A 19,365-nucleotide genomic window follows, 5' to 3' on the forward strand; every position below is an offset into this window, starting at 1 on the left:
GGCACCCACCCGCCCCCCAATCCCAGCAGAGACAAGAGGTTCTCCCTCTGGAGAAGCTGGAACATGGAAGCTCCAGGCCTGGGGACCCCACTGAGTGCTGGGGTGAGGGGCCACACAAAGAAAAGCACGCCTGAGTGACAGACTCACTGAGTGGGGAGGCCCCGCCCCCACTCCCAGGATAGCGGCAGCCAGGCTGCCAATACCCAGCAAACTACACCCCAATCCAGAGAGAGACTGAAGAGTTATTCTGAGGAAGACTGAAAAGATGGCTGACACGGCAGGCCCCCCCAGAAACAGAGCCCTCATCCATCACCATGCCTCCGGCCAAAGCCAAGCCCACAGTGGGTGGCCCAAGCTGATACACGTGAATGACTGACACCGACCACCAAGCATCTGGAAAGGTCTCATGGCATGAGCCAGACACGGAAACAAACCTACAGAAAAGGAATTCAGAGCAAAGAGGCCATGCAGAGAAGGAAGCCCCAAAATAATGAACACTCTCCCATAAGTAAGAGAAAACACAGCTTTCAGAACCAGATGCCACCCAAAGAAGGAGCACTCGGACAATGTGACAGCCCTCAACTTATAAAAGCAAGAGCAGAAATTCAAAGTTCCAAAGAAAGCTAGAGGACCAAGCCGAGTCTCAGACAACAGACACCACAGGACAAAGAAATGAAAAATGAGATAAAGAGAGAAGATGTGAGGCGAGAGGTCCGCATTCCGCTGCACTGGAGGGTGGCTGAGAAAGAGAAGGGGAGAGGGAATTACAGAGAACAAAACAAGAACGCCCCACACCAAGCACAAGGCCACTGAATGCCACATGTGGGGCCGCATCTTACAGCGTCACATCACTGGACACTAACAGGACAGCCACGCCTTCAAAACTGAGGAAAAGTCATTTCCAGCCTCGAATTCTACCCCAGCCAAATCCTCAAGCGTGAAGGTAAAAGACACACTTTTTTCTTTTTTGAAAAACACAAAATCCCAGGACAATTTTTCCTCCCAGGCACTTTCCCAGGTGCACGGATGCAGACGGGCACAGGCCGAGAGCAGACAGAGATGGGAAAACACCTATAAATGGTACGAACATGCAATTTAGAATCAGCAAGTCATCACATCTTTAAAGTGAATATGAGAAGAAATGGCTGTGAAATGGAAACAACTGACTCTGAGATTCAGGAACAGGGGTGAGGGAGGGGTCGTGTGTGACTGGTAACTTCTCAGACTATGTTCCTGCCTTTATGTTTCTAAATGCTTTTACACATTTCACTAAGGGCAAGCCTAGAAAAAGAAGATAAAAACGACTGCAGCTGGGAAGACCTGCCGAATTACTCAGCAGCCCCACGCCCTCTCCGAGAGAAGCCACCCACCCGCTGCCCTGGCCTGGCTCTTCCCACAGTCTGGTGCACGTATCCCTCCAGCCCCAACCTTCCGCTCACTCCACCAGGAGAGCAAACCCATGGCGCCCGCCAGGACCTACGATGATGCCTGATGGCAGACACACTCTCTGTCCCCTCCCTGTCCTCACCCCTCCTGAAACGACTTCAATCCCATCACAGAAACCGCGCCCTGACCCAACTCCTCCCTGCTGAACCCAAATCCTGACCACCTGGTGCCTGAGCCTGGCGAAACCACACACCCAGTCACCCAGGCGCTGGGCTGGCTCACTCCCGAAGCCCCGACGCTTCCCTGCACCTCCTCCCTCCCCACTGGCAGCTGGTGAGCCTACCCCACCTGCAAGACAGCGGCTGAACCTCTGCTTCTCTCCACCCTCCACTTCCCCAGGGCCCTTCTCTGCTCAGCCTGCAAACAGGCTCTAGTCCCCCAGCTCCCGGGGGTCCTCCTGTCTCCCCTGGTTCAGAGCCTCCCAACGGGACTGCCCGCTTCCTCTGCCCTCCCCTCCTGCTTCCTCTGCCCTCCCCTCCTCCACACAGTGTTCAGTCAGTCGGAGGAACCCTTCCCGAAGGTGAGTCCCCTCTCTGCTCACCGTCCACTGGCTCCACATGTGACGCAGAGGAAAGCCAGCATTGTCGTAATGGCCCATCCGCCTCCCCGCTCACCCAGCGCTCACATCCCAGGCTCTCTCCCCAACTCCTAGTCCAGCCACACTGGCCCCCCTACCCGTCCGCCAGCACCCCGGGGCACGTTGGACCCCCAGCAACACCATCTAAACTGCAACCCCCTTTCCTGCTTTACTTCCCCTTAATATAGTTTGTAAAGTTCTGCTCATTACACCTATTTAGTTTATGTCCACCTCTCTAGAATGTACAACACGTGAGGGGTTCTTGACTGTTTTGCTCTCTGTGAAAAACCAGCACTCAGGAAATTTGTTGAACAGATGAAATGACCTTAAAAAAAACCTTCCTGACCCCACTGTGATAGGCAGAGTGCCCCCCAAAGACGCCACGCCCTAACACTAGGATCCTGGGAGTTTTCTTCCAGGCCCTAAGGAACACTGCCAGGGTCAGTCAGGCTGGGGTCATCCTGCGTCATGCAGGTGGCCCGTCTAGTCCCGGAGCCCTGAGCCGCATGCAGAGAACTCTGCATGGCGGAGGAGACGGGCTGGGGAGGGAGATAGAGAGCCCCATCTTGAAAGGGAATCCCAGAGGGGCCCTAGGACCTGAGACTGGACGGTTACAGTTGGGTTCAGTCGCTAGGACAGTAGACCTCAGACCCATGCTGCAGGACTGAGCGGAAGCAGCTCTGGGGACACCTCGATTTGGGCCTGAGAGACTCTAGGCAGGGCCCCCACCAGGGACAGGCTGTGCGGCTTCTGGCGGACAGGACACGAGCCAACAAGGAATGCTGGTTTATTTGTTACAGCGGCAACAGAAAGCCACATGGCCTTGGCCCTCGGCAGTCACCATCTGGCTGCTTTCCTCTTTACAACAAAATTCCTAGGAATTGACCCACGTTTGCCAACTATTCTCCCTTAAGCCTCCCCATCAGGTGGACCCCCGCTGGACCGGCTGCCCGGACCCACCTGGCCAGCTCCGCCACCTGGGGGGGCCTCGGCCTGGAGCTTGGGCACAGCACTGTGGTCCAGAGAGGAGACTGCAGCCCAGCAGCCCAGCAGCCCAGCCCGGGACTCACCCCCACCCGCTCTGTCACCTCCCAGCAGCCTTGCGATTGGGCCGCGACCCTGAGCCCCTCACCTGTGAGAGGGAGAATCACAGTAGTACTGCTAAGTACTGCCATGCAGTCCACGAGGGGGCGTACGTGGAAGCATGTCCCCTCACGGGACGCCTGAGGGAGTGAAGCCACGTTTTGGTGGCTGGCATTCCCTCCCTTGGTGAGCTCCCCAGTGTCATCATGGCTTTAAATGCCGTCTCTCAGCGAAGCCCCACACTTTTACCTCCAGCCCAGCCCTCTTTTCGGAACTCCAGTTCTGGATATCTAAGCGCAGAACCAGCCTCTCTCCCCAAAACCCACTGCCAGAAGCAGGGACAGGACTTCTCCTTCCACTTTAGCAATTAAAAGCTGGACAACGAGATGAAACGGCAGTTTTCAGACACTGGACAGCAGACGATGGAAGACAGTGCTCACTGAGGGACAGAGGACAAGATGAGCCTTGCAACTGCCCCAGCTTACTGCCGGAGGAGGAGGGGCGGGGGGCCAACAGCCCGAGGGTCTCTCTGAAGCAAGCGACGACAGACCAGGCGTGGGGCCTGCTGCCAGGAGGGCAGAGCACAGAAAGCCCGGCCTGCCTGCTCACTGACTGCCCCTGCTCCTGTTCACACCATGGGAAGGGCCCTGCAAGAAGGGGGCCAGCAGGCCTGACGGGAAAACTCGAAACCCAAGGCACCCAGAGTTCTGAGAAGGGGTGCTACCCTCAGGAGTGGGGTGAGTGAGCCCCAGGCTAAAGGCTGCTTGGTCACTCCTTACAAGGACCAAACTGCTCCCAAATAGCTTCGTCCCAGAACAAAGCTCAAGAATAAAGACATAGAAACATACTCAGGATGACATGGTGAAATTCACAATGCCTGGCATCCAATAAAACATTACTAGGCATGTAAAGAAACAGGAAACTACGACCTGTAATGAGTAGGAGAAAAAAACAATAGAAATGGACCCAGAAATGACACAGGTGACAGACTCAGGCGGTAAGGACAGTAAAACAGGACTATGTTCCACAGACTCACGGAGGTGGGAGAGATGGAAGTATGTTAAGAGATACAGACAACATAAGAAGCACAAGGAGTGAGAGATGCAAGGTCTGAGGTGAAACCTACGTAGCCCAGGTTACTAGATCAGGTATCACACACAGCAGAGAAGGTCCCAAAGGAAACAGAGCAAACTGGACTGAACAAGGAACAGAGGGCAGGGAGCTGTGGGGGTGGGGCCCCTTCAGGCAGCCTAACAGGCACGGCACTGGGACCCCAAAGGCGGGAAGGGACAGAAGACGAGCTGAACAAATAACAGCCAAATTTGAAACATTTGACGAAAGCTATTAACCCACTGTTCTCAGCAGCTCAAGCCCCAAGAACAAGGAACATGCAGAAAGTTACAAGGCTCGTCATAAACTGACACCAATGTTTGGAAAGCCGGTAAGTAAAAGCAGCTGGAGCCAAGAGCCACCTCACATGCAGGCACTGCTGAGCACGCGGCTGTGCAGCTCCAGTGGGTGTGCACACACGCATGCACATGCACACAGGCACCCACACACATACACATGTGTGTGCACATATACACACATGCACGTGCACATGCGCAAGGCACCCACACACACACGTGTGTGCACATATACACACATGCACGCACACATGCACCTCGCGCACACGCGAGGCACCCACACACATACACACGTGCGCACATATACACACATGCACACACACGCACGTGCGTGCACACATGAGCCAACATAGGAATGCTGGTTTAGTTGTTATAGCATCGATAGAAAGCCGCACGGCTCCATCTGGAAGCAATGCGCCTAAGACCCAGGGCAGCCCCTTTAGTGTCCTGGAACAAAGTACAGGGACAAGGTGCCCTCCTGCCTCCTCATGTGTCCCCATGCCATCGGAGAAGCATCACTCCCATGGTTAACACAATAACCACCCACTGCCTCCCCACTTCAACCCTGCCCCACTGTCCATTATCAGTGCAGAAGCTTATTTATACGTAATAAACCAAATTACTTACAAAAAGCAGAAGTAATTTGGGTCAGATCACTCCTGTAAACACCTCCAAGGAAGTTTTGCAAGGCCTGAGGCGACCTGCCCTCCATTCCTGCGGCCTCCGCTCCCTCTGACCCAGCCCGAGCCATCTGCACTCACCTGAGGGCCTCCACACTGCTGCCTGCAGCACGTTCTCCTGAGTTTCCCGTGGCTCGCTGCCCTGTCCCCTACGAGCTTCCTTAAATGGACCTAACCTGACCTTCTGAGAAGCTGGACCCTGCCACGCCTCTATTCCCCTCCCCTACTTCATGTCCTCCACCACAGATGGACAGATGGAGGGAGAGGTAGACATACGTAGGTTGTTCTCAGTTGTTCCATCTATTCTCACAAGAGCTAAGTTCTGGAAGGGCATGGACCTTGTCCACTTGGCTAACCATTGACTCCCCAGTGCCTAGAATAATGCCTGGCACACAGCAGGCACCCCACAGATTTTTCAGATGAATTGTACAATTATGTCAGAAAATGCCTGACGTAACTGAACAAGTATGTTGGAAAAATAAAGAAATTTTGAAACACACACCTTCAAAACGCCCTTCCCTCTTAGGGCTGTATCAGAATTACAGAAAACACTAAGAACGCGGTATTTACCATGGTGTTTTCTCGACTACTCTGTGTGAAGACAGGTTGACGCTCGTGCTACAGCACTGCTGCATCAGACAACACACACCAGACACAGCGCCCAGCACAGAGCAGCTCCTGCCGCTCGGGCACCAGCTCCGTGCAAGGCGCCCACACCCCATGCCCAGGACAGCAGTCTCAGAAAGGCCAGTCCCCAGGGACGGCACGACTGGGCACCAGAGGTCCCTCCCCCACCCCCGTCCCACCTGCCTCTTCTCCACACTCTGCGCTCCAAGTAATGACACCGCAAATGGCGGGTAAGTACCTGGCGCCCGGGACCGAATGGAAGGGCAGCCGCATGCCGAGGCTGCGGGGCTGTAGGACGGCTCTGGACGCGCCCGCACAACTCCGCCTGACTCAGCCCCGGGAGACACTTGTGGGCACGCCAAGTGCAGAGTCAGGTTCTGAGCCAGCTGTACTGCACGTGACAAAAACAGCTCCACAACGTATGTTTCAATAGTAAAAAACGCACCCAAAAGTGTCCCATACTCGTTTCCTTGCTGGTTTTTCTAATGGCTGCTTCGAAAGGCCATTCGACATCAGTTTAGTGGCCTGTCTACTGCTTCCTAAGCTGCAACAGAAACACATAATTACTCACCGAACCACATCACAAAAAGGAAAGCTGGTCACAGAAAATGCAAAATATAAACCCCAATACAGCACACCCCCTAAGGAGGCAAAATGCTTCAGGCACATGAGTCCCTAATCCTCGTGACACCCCTGTCGCCACCAGAAGAGCTTTTAAAAGTAAGAAAGACACAGAAAACCCAGGCCAGCCAACGTGGAAGCGGCCTCCACACGGTGAAGCAATCTGGGGACAAACACCAAACCCGGGGTAGGCGGGAAGGAATGAAGGACTGCAGGAGGGTGGGCGTCATGCAGCACAGCCCAGGGCTCCCCGGTTAAACTGCGGGCTCTACAGAGCCCAGCGTGCAAAGGCGACAGCAAGGGAACCCAGCCAGGATCTGACCCGAACCACTGGCCGCAAGTTCTGTCAGCCACTCCACTGCGGCTCCATGGCCCCTGCGGCCCGAGAGGGAAGGAGCCCAAGGGGCAGAGCCCAGCCAGGGGGAGGGTGTCGGCCTCGTCGCTACAGGGCACAGGGCAGATGTGGGTGCATCACCGCCCTCCTCTAAGCCACAGCACCCCCACAGCCCCAGAAGGCAAAGTGCAGGCGCCAGCCCACTGGACTCAGCCCTACACGCAGCGGCTCCCCCAGAAGCCTCTATGACCCCACTTCCCACTCTCATTACTGGGTGACTATGGCACCCGCCTCACTCTGCTCTGCCAACAGTGCTGAAGGAAAACACAGGAAGAGCTGGCAGGAAGTGGCGTGTGAAGGCAGGCAGGGACCAGAGTGTCTCCAAGTTCAAACTGTGCTGTGGGCGAGGGCAGCAGTCTGGGCGTCTCTCCCCTGGTGGCCTGTGCCTGGTGTCGCCCCACTCTTGTTGGTCTTCTCCCACCTGAGTCTCCAGGGCACTCCCTGAAGACAGGCCACTTCCTCCTGGCATGCCGGCCACCCCTGCACCCTGGCCACCCCCTGCACCGCAGACACCCCTGCACCCTGGCCACCCCCTGCACTGCAGACACCCCTGCGCCCCAGCCACCCCCTGTGCCCCGGCCGAGCCCTTGCATCCCTCGCCACCAGAGCACAGAACCAGTCTCATGTCAGCCTCAGTGCCCACGACTACGGGACACCCACTCAAACCTCTCCACCCGGGAATTCTTCCCAGGACAATGACACATTTCAACGCTGTCAGCTTTCACACCAGAGCCAGGAAGACCCTGAAGAAGGCAGATGCCAGGATCGGAAAACACAGTCCCGTCGTCTGTCTCACACATCCCGTGACCTGCTTTCGTGTGAGTGCACACTCAATTTGTTTTGTTAAGCTGGGGAGTTATTCCACTTACTTCGTACTGCACCGTAAGCTGACGAAGCCATCAACTTTCGACTGCCACACTAGTGGTTGCGATGCCAAACCTCAGGGGGGGCTTCAGTCAGGTGGGACTGTGCTGACCCAGGGGAGGGGGCAGGAGTCAAGGGTGCCATTCCTACGTCCCTGCGTCATTTCATCTCACTGGATGGAGCGGGGATGACCAGACGCCCTTTCACAGAAGGAGAATGCTTGCCAAGGCCACAGGCAGCCAGGAAGCGCCCAGAGTCTCGTGTGGACGATCTTCCCCAGATGCACCTGTGCCTCTGGTGTCCTCTCTGCCCTCCTGCAAGGACCTACCACGTCCAAATCGGAGACCCCTTCAGGGCAAGGGCCCGTCCCCAACGCCCTCTTATCCCCCAGTGTGTGTTCAGGAAAATCAAATGAATACACAGATGCTCAGTCGGGTGCTGCACTGGCAGGGACTCCTCTCCCCATTGGTCCGCAAGCTCCCTAGGGGGCCATTGCTCAACTGTTGCTTCCACTGCTCAAACTGTAGGAAGAAGCACGGTGCACGGCCACCATGGTCCACCGGCCCCACCTCCACGTCCTGCGAACACGCCCTCGTGGATACCCCCACAGGCAGGGAGGCCACACAGAGCTTCAGGGCAGTGCAGGGCCAGCGTTTCTGCCATACAGATTCACCACACACTTACAAAAAGACTTTTAGTTCTGGGAGCCTTATACATTCAGAAATTTAATCAAAGGGAGGATGGCCTCATGCCCAAGAAACCGCAAAATGATCAGGTGACATTCCGTGGACCTCAGAGCCCATCCCACTCAGCTCACACCAGAGTCACACTCTATTCATATTAGTGCAAAACACCGCTTCCTAAATCTAAATCACACTCAATCTGCCCCTCTGGTCTAACTCTATTTGATATTTTAAAAGCCAAGTAAATGCCATTTAATCCCACAAAGACAGCCTTTCCAATAACTGTGCAACTACAAAATCCTGACATACACGGTTGCCAAAAAACAGAGTGAAAACCATTTTAAGAGGAAAGAAAAGCAATGCTAGGTATCCGACATGAGAATACACTTATCACCTGGACATGTCAACTTGGCATAAGTGAGTGACCCCCACTTCAGAGGAGCCAGAAGGAACACACGGATATTCCTAGAAGCAGCAAAACCCAACTGTGGCAGGAGAAATCCAACCTGGACCAAATGCCTGCTTCTTCCTGCGCCTGATGGCTCATCCTCCTCTTACCCTCCATCACGAACTTCCTTAATCAGTTTCTAGGAATACAAATTGTGCAGAAGAGTGCAAAAGAAAATGTGCAAGAAGAGCACTCTTTTTCAAAAAGTCAGCATTTTTTCAAAGTACAGTCAAGACTAAAATGAACCTGACATTTTTTAACTTTAAAAGTTAAAAAGCAGACTGACAAACTCTGATTCTGAGCTCTACATATTACTATGCAGGAAAATCAAATACCAACTTTATGTTTAATTTTTACACTGAAGTTTCAGCTGAATTTAAATTTTTATGCTCAATTTCTCCGTGTCCAATTTATGACTCATAAGAAATGGATTTTATGAACAAATAATTTTTAACTTTCGTCAGGCTAAAATATAATGCAAAGGGGTGCCAAATTCCAACAAAGTGAACAAACTGGGAGGGAGCAGGTTTGGTGAGGACCACAAGGAGCAGAGCACTGATAATTATTCTACTAAGTTATCAGTGCGCCCGCAGCAAAATTGCGGGCTTTCTCCAAGCACGTGGGAAATTGGGTTTTTTGCCAAATGGCTAATTGCACCTCTCCACTTGTTTCCCTTCATTTGAGTGAGTGCCTGGAGGGCTGAAATAAAATGCCTGCAAGCATCTGTGCTGCCCAGCACCCCCCCACCCAGCACAGAGGAATAAATGGCAATTTCCTGCCCACTGGCAACGTGACTGGTCTCACAAGAATAAAGACCTATCAAGCCAGCCCAGTGGCTCAGGCGGTTAGAGCTCCATGCTCCTAACTCCGAAGGCTGCCGGTTCGATTCCCACATGGGCCAGTGGGCTCTCAGCCACAAGGTTGCCAGTTCAGTTCCTCGAGTCCCACAAGGGATGGTGGGCAGCGCCCCCTGCAACTAAGATTGAACACGGCACCTTGAGCTGAGCTGCCGCTGAGCTCCCAGGTGGCTCAGTTGGTTGGAATGTGTCCTCTTAACCATAAGGTTGCCAGTTCGACTCCCGCAAGGGATGGTGGGCTGCACCCCCTGCAACTAGCAACGGCAACTGGACCTGGAGCTGAGCTGTGCCCTCCACAACTAAGACTGAAAGGACAACAACTTGACTTGGAAAAAGTCCTGGAAGTGCACACTGTTCCCCAACAAAGTCCTGTTCCCCTTCCCCAACTAAAAAAAAAAAAAATACGTCTTTAAAAAAAAAAAAGTTATACTGGGATCATCAACTGTGGGGGGGTAGGCACCCCTAACCTCTGCGCTGCTCAAGGGTCAACTGTCTATGACTGTCCTTCACCGATACATCACACATATAAAAGCAAACAAAAGTTCCAAAATAAGTGAACAGCAAATAACCTTTATTTGTCCCCATTTCAGCAGTTGTTTCATTTTCCTTGAGACTGCCTGGATATAGTAATGTCAATCAATGCAACAGTCTGAAAGGGCCTCAAGGGGACTGTGCTGAGTGAGAAAAGCCACGTCAACAGGACACACCACACAGCACCCCTGAGATGTGACGCAGCATGGAGAACACATCAGTGGGTGGGGGCGGGAAACGGGGTAGCACCCCCGGGAGGGGCTTTGTGAAGATGGGGCAGCTCTGTATCTTGATGGAGGTGGGGATACACAAAGTACACGATTCAAGTCCATGGACCTACACACTTGTCAGTGCTGAGACGCCGGTGAAATGTGACTACGCCTGGTAGACTGAACCAGCGTCAGCTTCCTGGTGTTGAAACTGTCTTTTATGTGAGATGGCCACCTTAGAGGAGGCCGGGTGAAGGGTGCTGGGACCTCCCTGTCCATTTCTTTGTAACTTCCCATCAATCTATATTTGTTTCAAAATAAAGTATTATTAAAAACTGGGCCTAATAAAAGGATTAAAACTTTGTAATGCCAATTTAAAAAAGAAACAGTTCATTAACTCACACACTAGATGCACATTAGCTAGATGCAGGGGCCCCTGGGCTGAGGTAGGTCAGAAAGGGTCAAGTTAATTTTATGAAGCACTGAATTAGTTTGCTACCTGTGCCACACAAGCTGAGACAGGGCCCCTCTCCACACGCTGCAGCACGCTCACCGCTGCCCACGCTGAGGTCTGAGTCCCCAGCCGTGGGCTGGGAGTGGACCACCAAGGTGAATGCCAGCGGATGCAGGGCACACTCATAAAGGTCTGCAAAGGCAAAACTTAAGCCAGTTCAGAACAGTAGGAGGGAGCTGCAGTTTCAGAACTGACGCAGACGTCAGTGCGACTTCCGCTCAAAATCCATTCCTCTGTCAGTTGAGGAAATTGTGGCTCAGTGGCCGGTGGCTTCAGGTTGTGGAGCTGGTCAGAGGTGATCAGAGTCCAGCCCTGTGTTGCCAGCTCAGTGCCCTCTTCAGAGTCTGCCTGCATCAATCACCCTCACAAGAAAATAGTAAGACACAAAATCAAAGGCGGGCAGGCAAAAAGGGCAGCAGGGACCCTTCTCCCTGCCCCAGGGGTCAGGCTCAGGCCAGCTCCAGCCGGGTTCGTTCCCCAATGCCATGTCCGCCACCAGCCCACGTTTGCTGACACGCTCGTCCCCTGCGGTCCCAGGAACACCTCGGCCCTTGGCCTGCCCTGAGGACACAATCGGCCGACAATCACCTCCTGCGACAATCACCTCCTGCGTGAGATTTCTGGCTCACTTGTCTCCTTGGCACAGGTCCCATGCTGGGCGCTGTGAGAGGCGGCGTGGTCCCCACCCAGGGGAGCTCAGTGGAGGGGGGCACGGCACACAAGCTGAATGACACTGCTCTGAAGGGGAAGCTGTGGCTGGCGAGAAGGTGACCAGGCAGTGAGGTCAGAAAGGTGTTTCTGAGGAAGACGCCACATTGAACAGTCCTGGGCTCGGACCCCCAAGAGGGATTAGGACCCCCTTTCTTACATAACCTCCTTCAGGGAAGAGACTGTCTTATCTACTGGACTACAGCAGTGGCTCTCAACCAGGGACAACTGTGCCCCCAGGGCAACGTCTGGAAACATTTCGGTTGTCACAACTAAGGCATCTAGTAAGTAGGGACCAGGGATACTGCTCACCAGAGGACAGCCCCTCACAACAAACGATGGGGGCCCAAACATTAGTGGGGGGTGGACAGTCTGGTCCCCAGTCAACAAGTATCTGCCGAGTCCTCACTACGTGCAGGCACCTTCTAGTCAAACGCAGACTCGCACAGAGCACGTCTGTGGGTGATTAGCTGCCTGAGAGAATGGGTTCCATCTCAACTGCCGGCTGCCCAGTGCAGTTTTCTTCCAAAATGGAAGGACAGACGTCACAGCTAATTTAAGGCTGCTAAGCCTTTGCTCAAGGGGTCCCCTGAAACAGTGACACACACACTCAGCTTCACAAGGTGCATCAGGGTGACTATACCGCAAAGGAAGAGAAAAAAGAGAATACTGCCCGACTTGCAAAAGCACTGAGGGTGTGTTTCCACTCTGATTTCTTGCAGAGTGAGGGAGGGGACAGACATTCCACAGTCTGCGTCCTCCACGCCCCCTAAGAAGGTGAGGTTACAGACATTCTTCAAAATCTACATTAAACCTCAGGCAATAAAAAGTCACAGTCAACAATTTGGTGGGTAACAAGGAATAACTGAAACACAGGAAATTGGCTTTGTGTTTATTTTTCAAGTTAATAAAAGGGACATTCTCTGAAAACCAGCAGGAGTTTCTACACACCAAAGCCAAACTTACTGGGGACCCACGGGCCGGCCTCCAGGCCTCTTCCACCTTTGGGTGTGGATTTTTCCACTCTGAGGGGACACGCATGTCGCTGATCAGAGGCAGAGCAGTTTCCCCACAGCCATCCCACCCGCCACTGCCGGATTCCCTGCGGAGTTAGGAGTCATTTTAACCAGGGCCGGGGTCACAGAGCTGCTGCCCCCGCAAGACACGGATTTCACTATTCCCACTCCCAAAGTGAAAACCCACACTATTTTGGAAAATGCTGGGTTAAATGCTCCGTTACTAGAAAGAGGGACATTGCTCGAGATGACATCATGCTGGGGAGGGGCGCCTTTGCCGGAACCCCCTCGGCGGTGCCACAGACCCCGCTCCCTGCCCCCACTGCCAGGTCCTCACGTCGCTCCCCGACCCGCACACACACACCCCTGTCCGAGCCCCCAATCCTGCATCCCCGAACCCTCCTCCCACACGCCGGCCTGAGACACCGGACCCCCGCCCTGCAGGTCCGCACCCCCGACCCCACCCCGCGCCCCGACCCCCGCCCTGCAGGTCCGCACCCCCGACCCCACCCCGCGGGACCCCCGCCCTGCAGGTCCGCACCGCCGACCCCACCCCGCGCCCCGACCCCCGCCCTCCAGGTCCGCACCCCCGACCCCACCCCGCGCCCCGGACCCCCGCCCTCCAGGTCCGCACCCCCGACCGCACCCCGCGCCCCGGACCCCCGCCCTCCAGGTCCGCACCCCCTGACCCCGCGGGACCCCCGCCCTGCAGGTCCGCACCCCCGACCCCACCCCGCGCCCCGACCCCCGCCCTGCAGGTCCGCACCCCCGACCGCACCCCGCGCCCCGACCCCCGCCCTGCAGGTCCGCACCCCCTGACCCCGCGGGACCCCCGCCCTGCAGGTCCGCACCCCCTGACCCCGCGGGACCCCCGCGCTCCGCAGGCCGGGTCCGCCGCCGCGGCCACTCACAGTTGCGGATGTCGGAGATGAAGACCGCCAGGCCCCGCATCCCGTCCCCCTTGGACACGGCCGGCATCTTCGGTTCCCGGGGAGCGGCCTGCGCTGGCGTTCCGGGAGGAGAGGCGGGGAGCGGGGACTCGGGGGCGGGGAGTGCCGCCGCCGGAGGAGCCGCTTCAGTCGGAGCCGCCTCAGTCGGAGCCGCCTCAGGCTCCCAGCGCCGCTTTCAGGGCCGCCGCGCGCACGCACGCACGCACGCACGCTCGCATTCGCACGCACGCGCACGTTCGCGCGGCCGCGGCGCGGGGGCGAGCGCGTGCAGGGCGGACATGTAATGGTAGGCCCTGGGGCGCCCCCTACAGGCTGACGCCGCGGGCGGGTCTGCGCTGGGAGCGACAGTTCCCGCGGTCCCGGGCTCCCCACAGCGCTGCCCCAGGCAAGCCCCACACCGCCCTGCCCAGCCCGGGTCTGGGCCAGCTTGCTGCCCGCCTTAGGGGGCCGGTTTGCAGGCAGAGCTCTGATATCCCGCTGTCCATCACCCGGCCTTCCAGAGCCAGCCCCACCTAAAGAGAAGGACTGCTCACCCCATGACAGCACCGGTTGACCACAGGGCCCAGTCTGCAATCCAATCCGATCCCTCAATGCCCTTTGTCACTGTTGCCACCACCGCCTCTGCACCCCTGGGGGATGGAGGCAGGAACCGCCTGTGGGCTCACCCCACAGCCGGGCCTTGGCGGGCAGGAGACGGGGCGGGGGGCAATCTGTTTGGAGAGCAAGTGGCCCTGCCGAGCTCTCCTTTGTGAAGCTGGATGACTTTCAAAAGGAAACTCCCTCTTCAGGGGGTTGTCCGGGCTCTGTACCTGGAAGTGACCCAAACCCATCAGTGAGACCTCTGTCCCACCCTGGCTCACTTCCTCAGTTCCCAGTGAGAGGTCAGGCCTGGGTCGGAGAAAGGGGCAGACCCCTCCCACAGATCAGGCACCCTACCCCTGCTCTGGCCTCCAGGACCCCTGGGGGGAAACCGAACCCTGTGGAGACCCAAATCCTTATAAGGTAGCAATTTCGCCACCTGGCAAGACCTCCCAAAGAGCTGGGCCAGCGGAGGGCTTCCTTGAGGAGGGGAGACCCACCCCCCACCCCCCACCCCTGCCAGAGCCTGCATCCCCATGGTAGGGGATAACACTACCATGTCCAGGAGAGGGGACTCAACAAGCAAACCCCGACCCACTCCCAGCAGCCAGGGGCCCTCAAGGAGCATGGATAGAGTGCCAGCTCCATGAGGTGGAGGGTTTCTTGGAGGAGGGGCTGGGGGATGACCAAGCAGGCACCTCCTCTCAGTGATGACTCTGGGTTTCCAAGCCTCCTGGAAAGTGTGTGTGTGTGTGTGTGTGTGTGTGTGTGTGTGTGTGTGTGTCAGGGGGGTGGGGGGAGGGGGTCCCAGGGCCTGAGGAGACACACATGAGGAAGGCCCCACACTTCACATTGGTGCCATCTTCCCAGGCAAAAACTTCTGATCACTCATTACCATCCAGCTTCCGGCCTGAGTCCACAGGGCCCTCCGGACCAGTCACCACTCAGTGAGGGACAGGCTGCTTTGGAACTGTGCGGTGCATGGAAACAGTTCCATTTCTTAAATTGTGTGAACTGGACATCTGTCACATTGTAGCCACTCGTAGTCACATCACGGTTCCCAAGAGCGGGGGTGGAGCCAAAATCTCTTTCCTCCATCTGTGGCCACTGGGACATGAGGGCTCCACAGACAGAAGCCCAACACTTGCATAGAGAAGGAGGAAAGAAGCGCCTGCAGCATGTGTGACCAAGGTGTCGGGGGTGTCCTGCACGTCAGCTGGCCACGTCTCGGCTCCCACCCAGCCCTGGGCCTGCTCAAGCTGCCTGGGGGTTTTATGAGTGACCCAGTTTCCTTCCCATAATCTCTAGAATGGGTTTCAGACAATGACCCAGAAAATTAAGATTGGTGGCCTGGTCCGGGCATGGCTAGAGGCCCTCAGCACTGTGCCTGTCCAGGAATAGGGACGTGGCAGTCCCTGGCACCCGGTGGCTACCTGTGGTCACCAGGAATAACATGCTTGGGAAGGCCAGGCTCTGGGGACTGAGCACATGCCCAGCCATGGACGGCGTGCCGAGCAGGAGGAATTCAAACGTCTGTGATGGCTGGGTGCTTCCCACAGAGCCGGGCCACCTGAAGGAGGAGGATGAGGAGCTCAGGTCCCTAACTGCCCACCCGACGGTGGCAGGAGCTGCCTTGACTCAGAGCTCAGTGCACAGCCACAGAGCAGCCCAAAGCCACACACAGCTGGAATCAGACTGTTGCAAAATTAGCCACAGAAATTGATTCTGTGGCCTCCCGGTGTCCTATGGGAAAGCTGGAGTGCTGGCGGGGCCCAGGGAACAACACGTGGAAGATGGGGTAACCTGGGGGTTCCCGGGGGGAAGACCCCACCCCTACTTCCCGAGTCCCCCGCCAGCCTCCCCTCTTTGCATGAAGTTGTCCTGAAGACTCTGTATGACATCCGCTGAAGGAGTTACTCTGTAACAGACAAGTCATGTGCCCTCAGAGCCCCCTGCTGGCCCCATCCTTTGAGACCTGGCAGTCAGATCTCAACACAAAATCGCACCCCGATGGAGAAGGCTGAGCCACCATGAGAATGGCAGGAAGTTGATTCTGCAGACTCTGCAGGATGAATGACTGGGGTGCAGGCTGGGAGCAGCCAGTGCCCTGGGTCAGCCGAGCGGGCCTGGGCAGCGACTGCCTGGAGGCTGGAGTCAGGATGGCCCACGTTAAAACAGGATTCAGTGCCAGAAATTCCAGGATGAAATGCAGAGAAAGGAACTCATTTCTTCTCCCCCAGTTCTGCAGACCGGAAGTCTGTGACCAGGATGTCAGCAGGGCTGGCTCCTCTGCGCTGTGGCTGAGGGTCTGGCCTAGCCTCTCCTCAGCTCATAGACGGCTGTCATCCCTCTGGGTTCATCTTTCTGTGTCTCAAGTTCCCCTTTTCCTAAGGACACCAGTCACGTTAGGTTAGGGGCCCACCCTATCCCAGTATGAACTCATCTTAATTCATTACATCTGCAAAGACCCAAGTCAGCTCCCATTCTGAGGTGCTGGGGGTAAGGACTACATGTCAACTTTCAGGGGACACAATTCAGCTCCTGCCAGATGGTGACGTGAGCACACTGAGGACATGAGTTTGAGAGCCTGCCCCCTTTCCCTCCTACCCACTGGGACAGGGTTCCCATAGCTGGAGCTCCATTTCTGCCCATGATGGTGAGTGCCATGCATTCTACCCACCAGCCCTCAAGTCGCCAGTGTATACGCCACAGTGGTTGGGGGCTCTGTGACATCCTGCCAGCCTAGGTCCTGATTAGTACCTGTCCCTGTGCCCGGGAGTGCTGTGTCATCAAAGTTTCTGGGGCCCTAGAGGTCTGAGGCATGTCAGGATGACATGTCCTGTGGCTTGTCATCAAGACCACTTCATAGCCACTCTCCCCAGGGTCGAAAAGGGTACCAAGTACTGTCAATCATCAGTACACGGCCACAGGAGCGGCACAGCTAGTGATGCCAAGCAGGTGAGAGGTACAGGACGTGGCTGGAAAGTCCTGTTGTCCCCCACGAGGTCCTGTTCACCCCCAGATCAAATGCTTGTTCACCCCCAGAGCTGGGACCCAGGACCTCCAGTCTCCCTAAATTACCTGTGGAAAATACACCCCTTGACTTTAAAGGCCAGACCAGCCACGTCAGCAGCCGGCCAGCTGCCCATCACGGAATGGGCCTCCTGGTTTTGGGTGTCTTGTGGGAAGGGCTCCCGTCGCAGACCGACAGCCACACTCTACGGGCTCAGCCAGGGTGAGCTGAGGGGTATACGCCATTCTAAGATTAGCCTGAGAGAAAGAGCTTTAGGAAAAACCATACCTAAAAATACCTGCTCAGCGCTTCTAGCACCTCTAGTAGTGTCCTGGGCTGCTACAACGAATCACCACAAACTACTGGCCTAAAAACAACAGAAATTGATTCTCTCCCAGCCTGGAAGCCAGAAGTCCCAGATCAAGGTGTGGGACACGGCAGGACTGGTCCCCCCAGAGGCCCTGCGAGTCTGTTCCTCGTCTCCCTTCTCCAGCTTCTGGTGGCAGCCGGCGGCTTTGGCTTGGGGCTGAGTGACTCCATTCTGCCTCCGTCATCTCGTGGGTCTGTGTGTAGCAACTGCCCCTCTTTTCTCTTATAAGGACCCCAGTCATTGGATTCAGAGCTCACCCTAAATGCGAGATGATCTCACCCCAGGACCCCTAGTCACATTGGCAGGGACTATTTCCAAATAAGGTCACCTTCACAGGTGCCGGGGCTTGGGACGGGGACCTTTCAGGGTCCCCTATTCGCCCCACTACAACCACCATGAAGTGCTGCCCCTTTGACCTCATTGACACACACCCACCCCTCCTCTTTGGTATAGGGTCTCTTAAGGTCGGCTGTGGAGTGATGAGAAGCATAAAACCCCTCAATGATGCCACAAAGCACACAGCCCTGTGCAGGGCCACCTGCCATCACAGACGCCCACCTGGGGCCCAGCTCCTGCCCACCGCTCACCAGACACCTACGCACCACACAATGCCCGAGTTGCAGCCTTCTCCGGCCAAGGCCAGATGGGCTGGTGGGGGCCTGCACATGGGACACAGAAAGACAATCTGCTGTGCTGGCTCTGGAGCTCCATCCAGAAGCTTCCGCTGCCTGTGAAGTGCCCCGCTCCCTCGGCCTTCTTGCTTAGGACTTTGCTTATCCCAGCGCCCAAGGAGGATGTCTCCATCCACGGGCATGGGGAGGGCTGAGCAGCAGGAAATCCTGATGTGCATTTCTCTTCCTGGGTTTCCGGCCTTTAAACTGGAATGTTTTGGGGCCCAGGAGGGATAGGACATGGTCAGTGATAGTGGCCTGCGCCCTGCCCTTGCGGCGACCCCCAGCCAAGGCTGCCCTGTTAAAGCAGGAGGAGTCATGAGTTGTCCCTACCAGGAAGGACCTTGCCTTCTGCTAACTCGGCAAATGAGGAGAGGCCCAAGGTCATGTATGAGTCAGGGACGCTTCTCGCCCCACACCAGGAGCACTGGCCAGCCCCCAGCAGCCTCACAGCCACAAGGTGTACAGTTGTGACGGTGTCAGCCACGTAATGGGCTCCCCATAGGAACTCAGGGACGTCATAGAGGCCGTCCTGGAGAGGCAACCTCACGCTGGGGACCCACGGCTGGCCAGGTGCACCCAGGGTAGGGCAGGTGTCCCCAGGCCCCCCGGGGGAGGGGGTTCAGTTGGCATCAGGAGGCTCCTCTCTGCAGGCCCCCTGGCTCCATGGGGCCTATCCCTGCCCTTGTCTGCCCTCTAGTGCCCACTGCAGACAGGCTCCCTGCCCCTCCTCATCTGCTCTTGGGGTCTGCAGGGCTGGCCCTGAGCGGATTTTGCAATTCTTTAGCTCCAAAGACCTCTGAACTGAACGGGCTCTAAGGTGACTAAGTGCCTTTCTCACTGGGAGAGCTGTGATCTTGCAGGGGTCTCCTTAGCATTCCTAGGACTGCACAACTGGCAGCACCTCCAGCGTCACTTACTGGGGCCCCCTCCAGAGCTCTGCTGACTTAGGGTCACTTCCCCAAAGGTCATGCCTCAGGGCTGAGCTGGGTGCCAGGAATTCGGAGCTGCCCAGTGACACTTGACAGTTGGTACATGATATGCGTCAGCACACACACCAACCCAACCCTACTCTGCGAAGACTGTGGGGACAGCTGGCAGGAAATACCGGGAAGAGA

The 19,365-nt window shown here is 56.3% G+C and overlaps 1 protein-coding gene across 2 annotated transcripts in view; it reads right to left on the reverse strand.

Moving 5' to 3' along the window:
• Positions 1 to 13,808, reverse strand: part of AP2A2 (adaptor related protein complex 2 subunit alpha 2) — a 63,823-nt gene extending 50,015 nt beyond the window's left edge. The window contains exon 1 of one of the 2 annotated variants that reach the window (XM_019714744.2): positions 13,576 to 13,808. In XM_019714744.2, the coding sequence (XP_019570303.1) occupies positions 13,576 to 13,642 (67 nt within the window). In that variant the 5' untranslated portion in view covers positions 13,643 to 13,808. The remainder of the gene's footprint in view (positions 1 to 13,575) is intronic. The other variant, XM_019714745.2, reaches the window with a different exon arrangement.
• Between the last annotated feature and the right edge of the window lie 5,557 nt (positions 13,809 to 19,365).

Source organism: Rhinolophus sinicus, linkage group LG06 (genome assembly GCF_036562045.2).
Source record: "Rhinolophus sinicus isolate RSC01 linkage group LG06, ASM3656204v1, whole genome shotgun sequence".
NCBI lineage: Eukaryota > Metazoa > Chordata > Mammalia > Chiroptera > Rhinolophidae > Rhinolophus > Rhinolophus sinicus.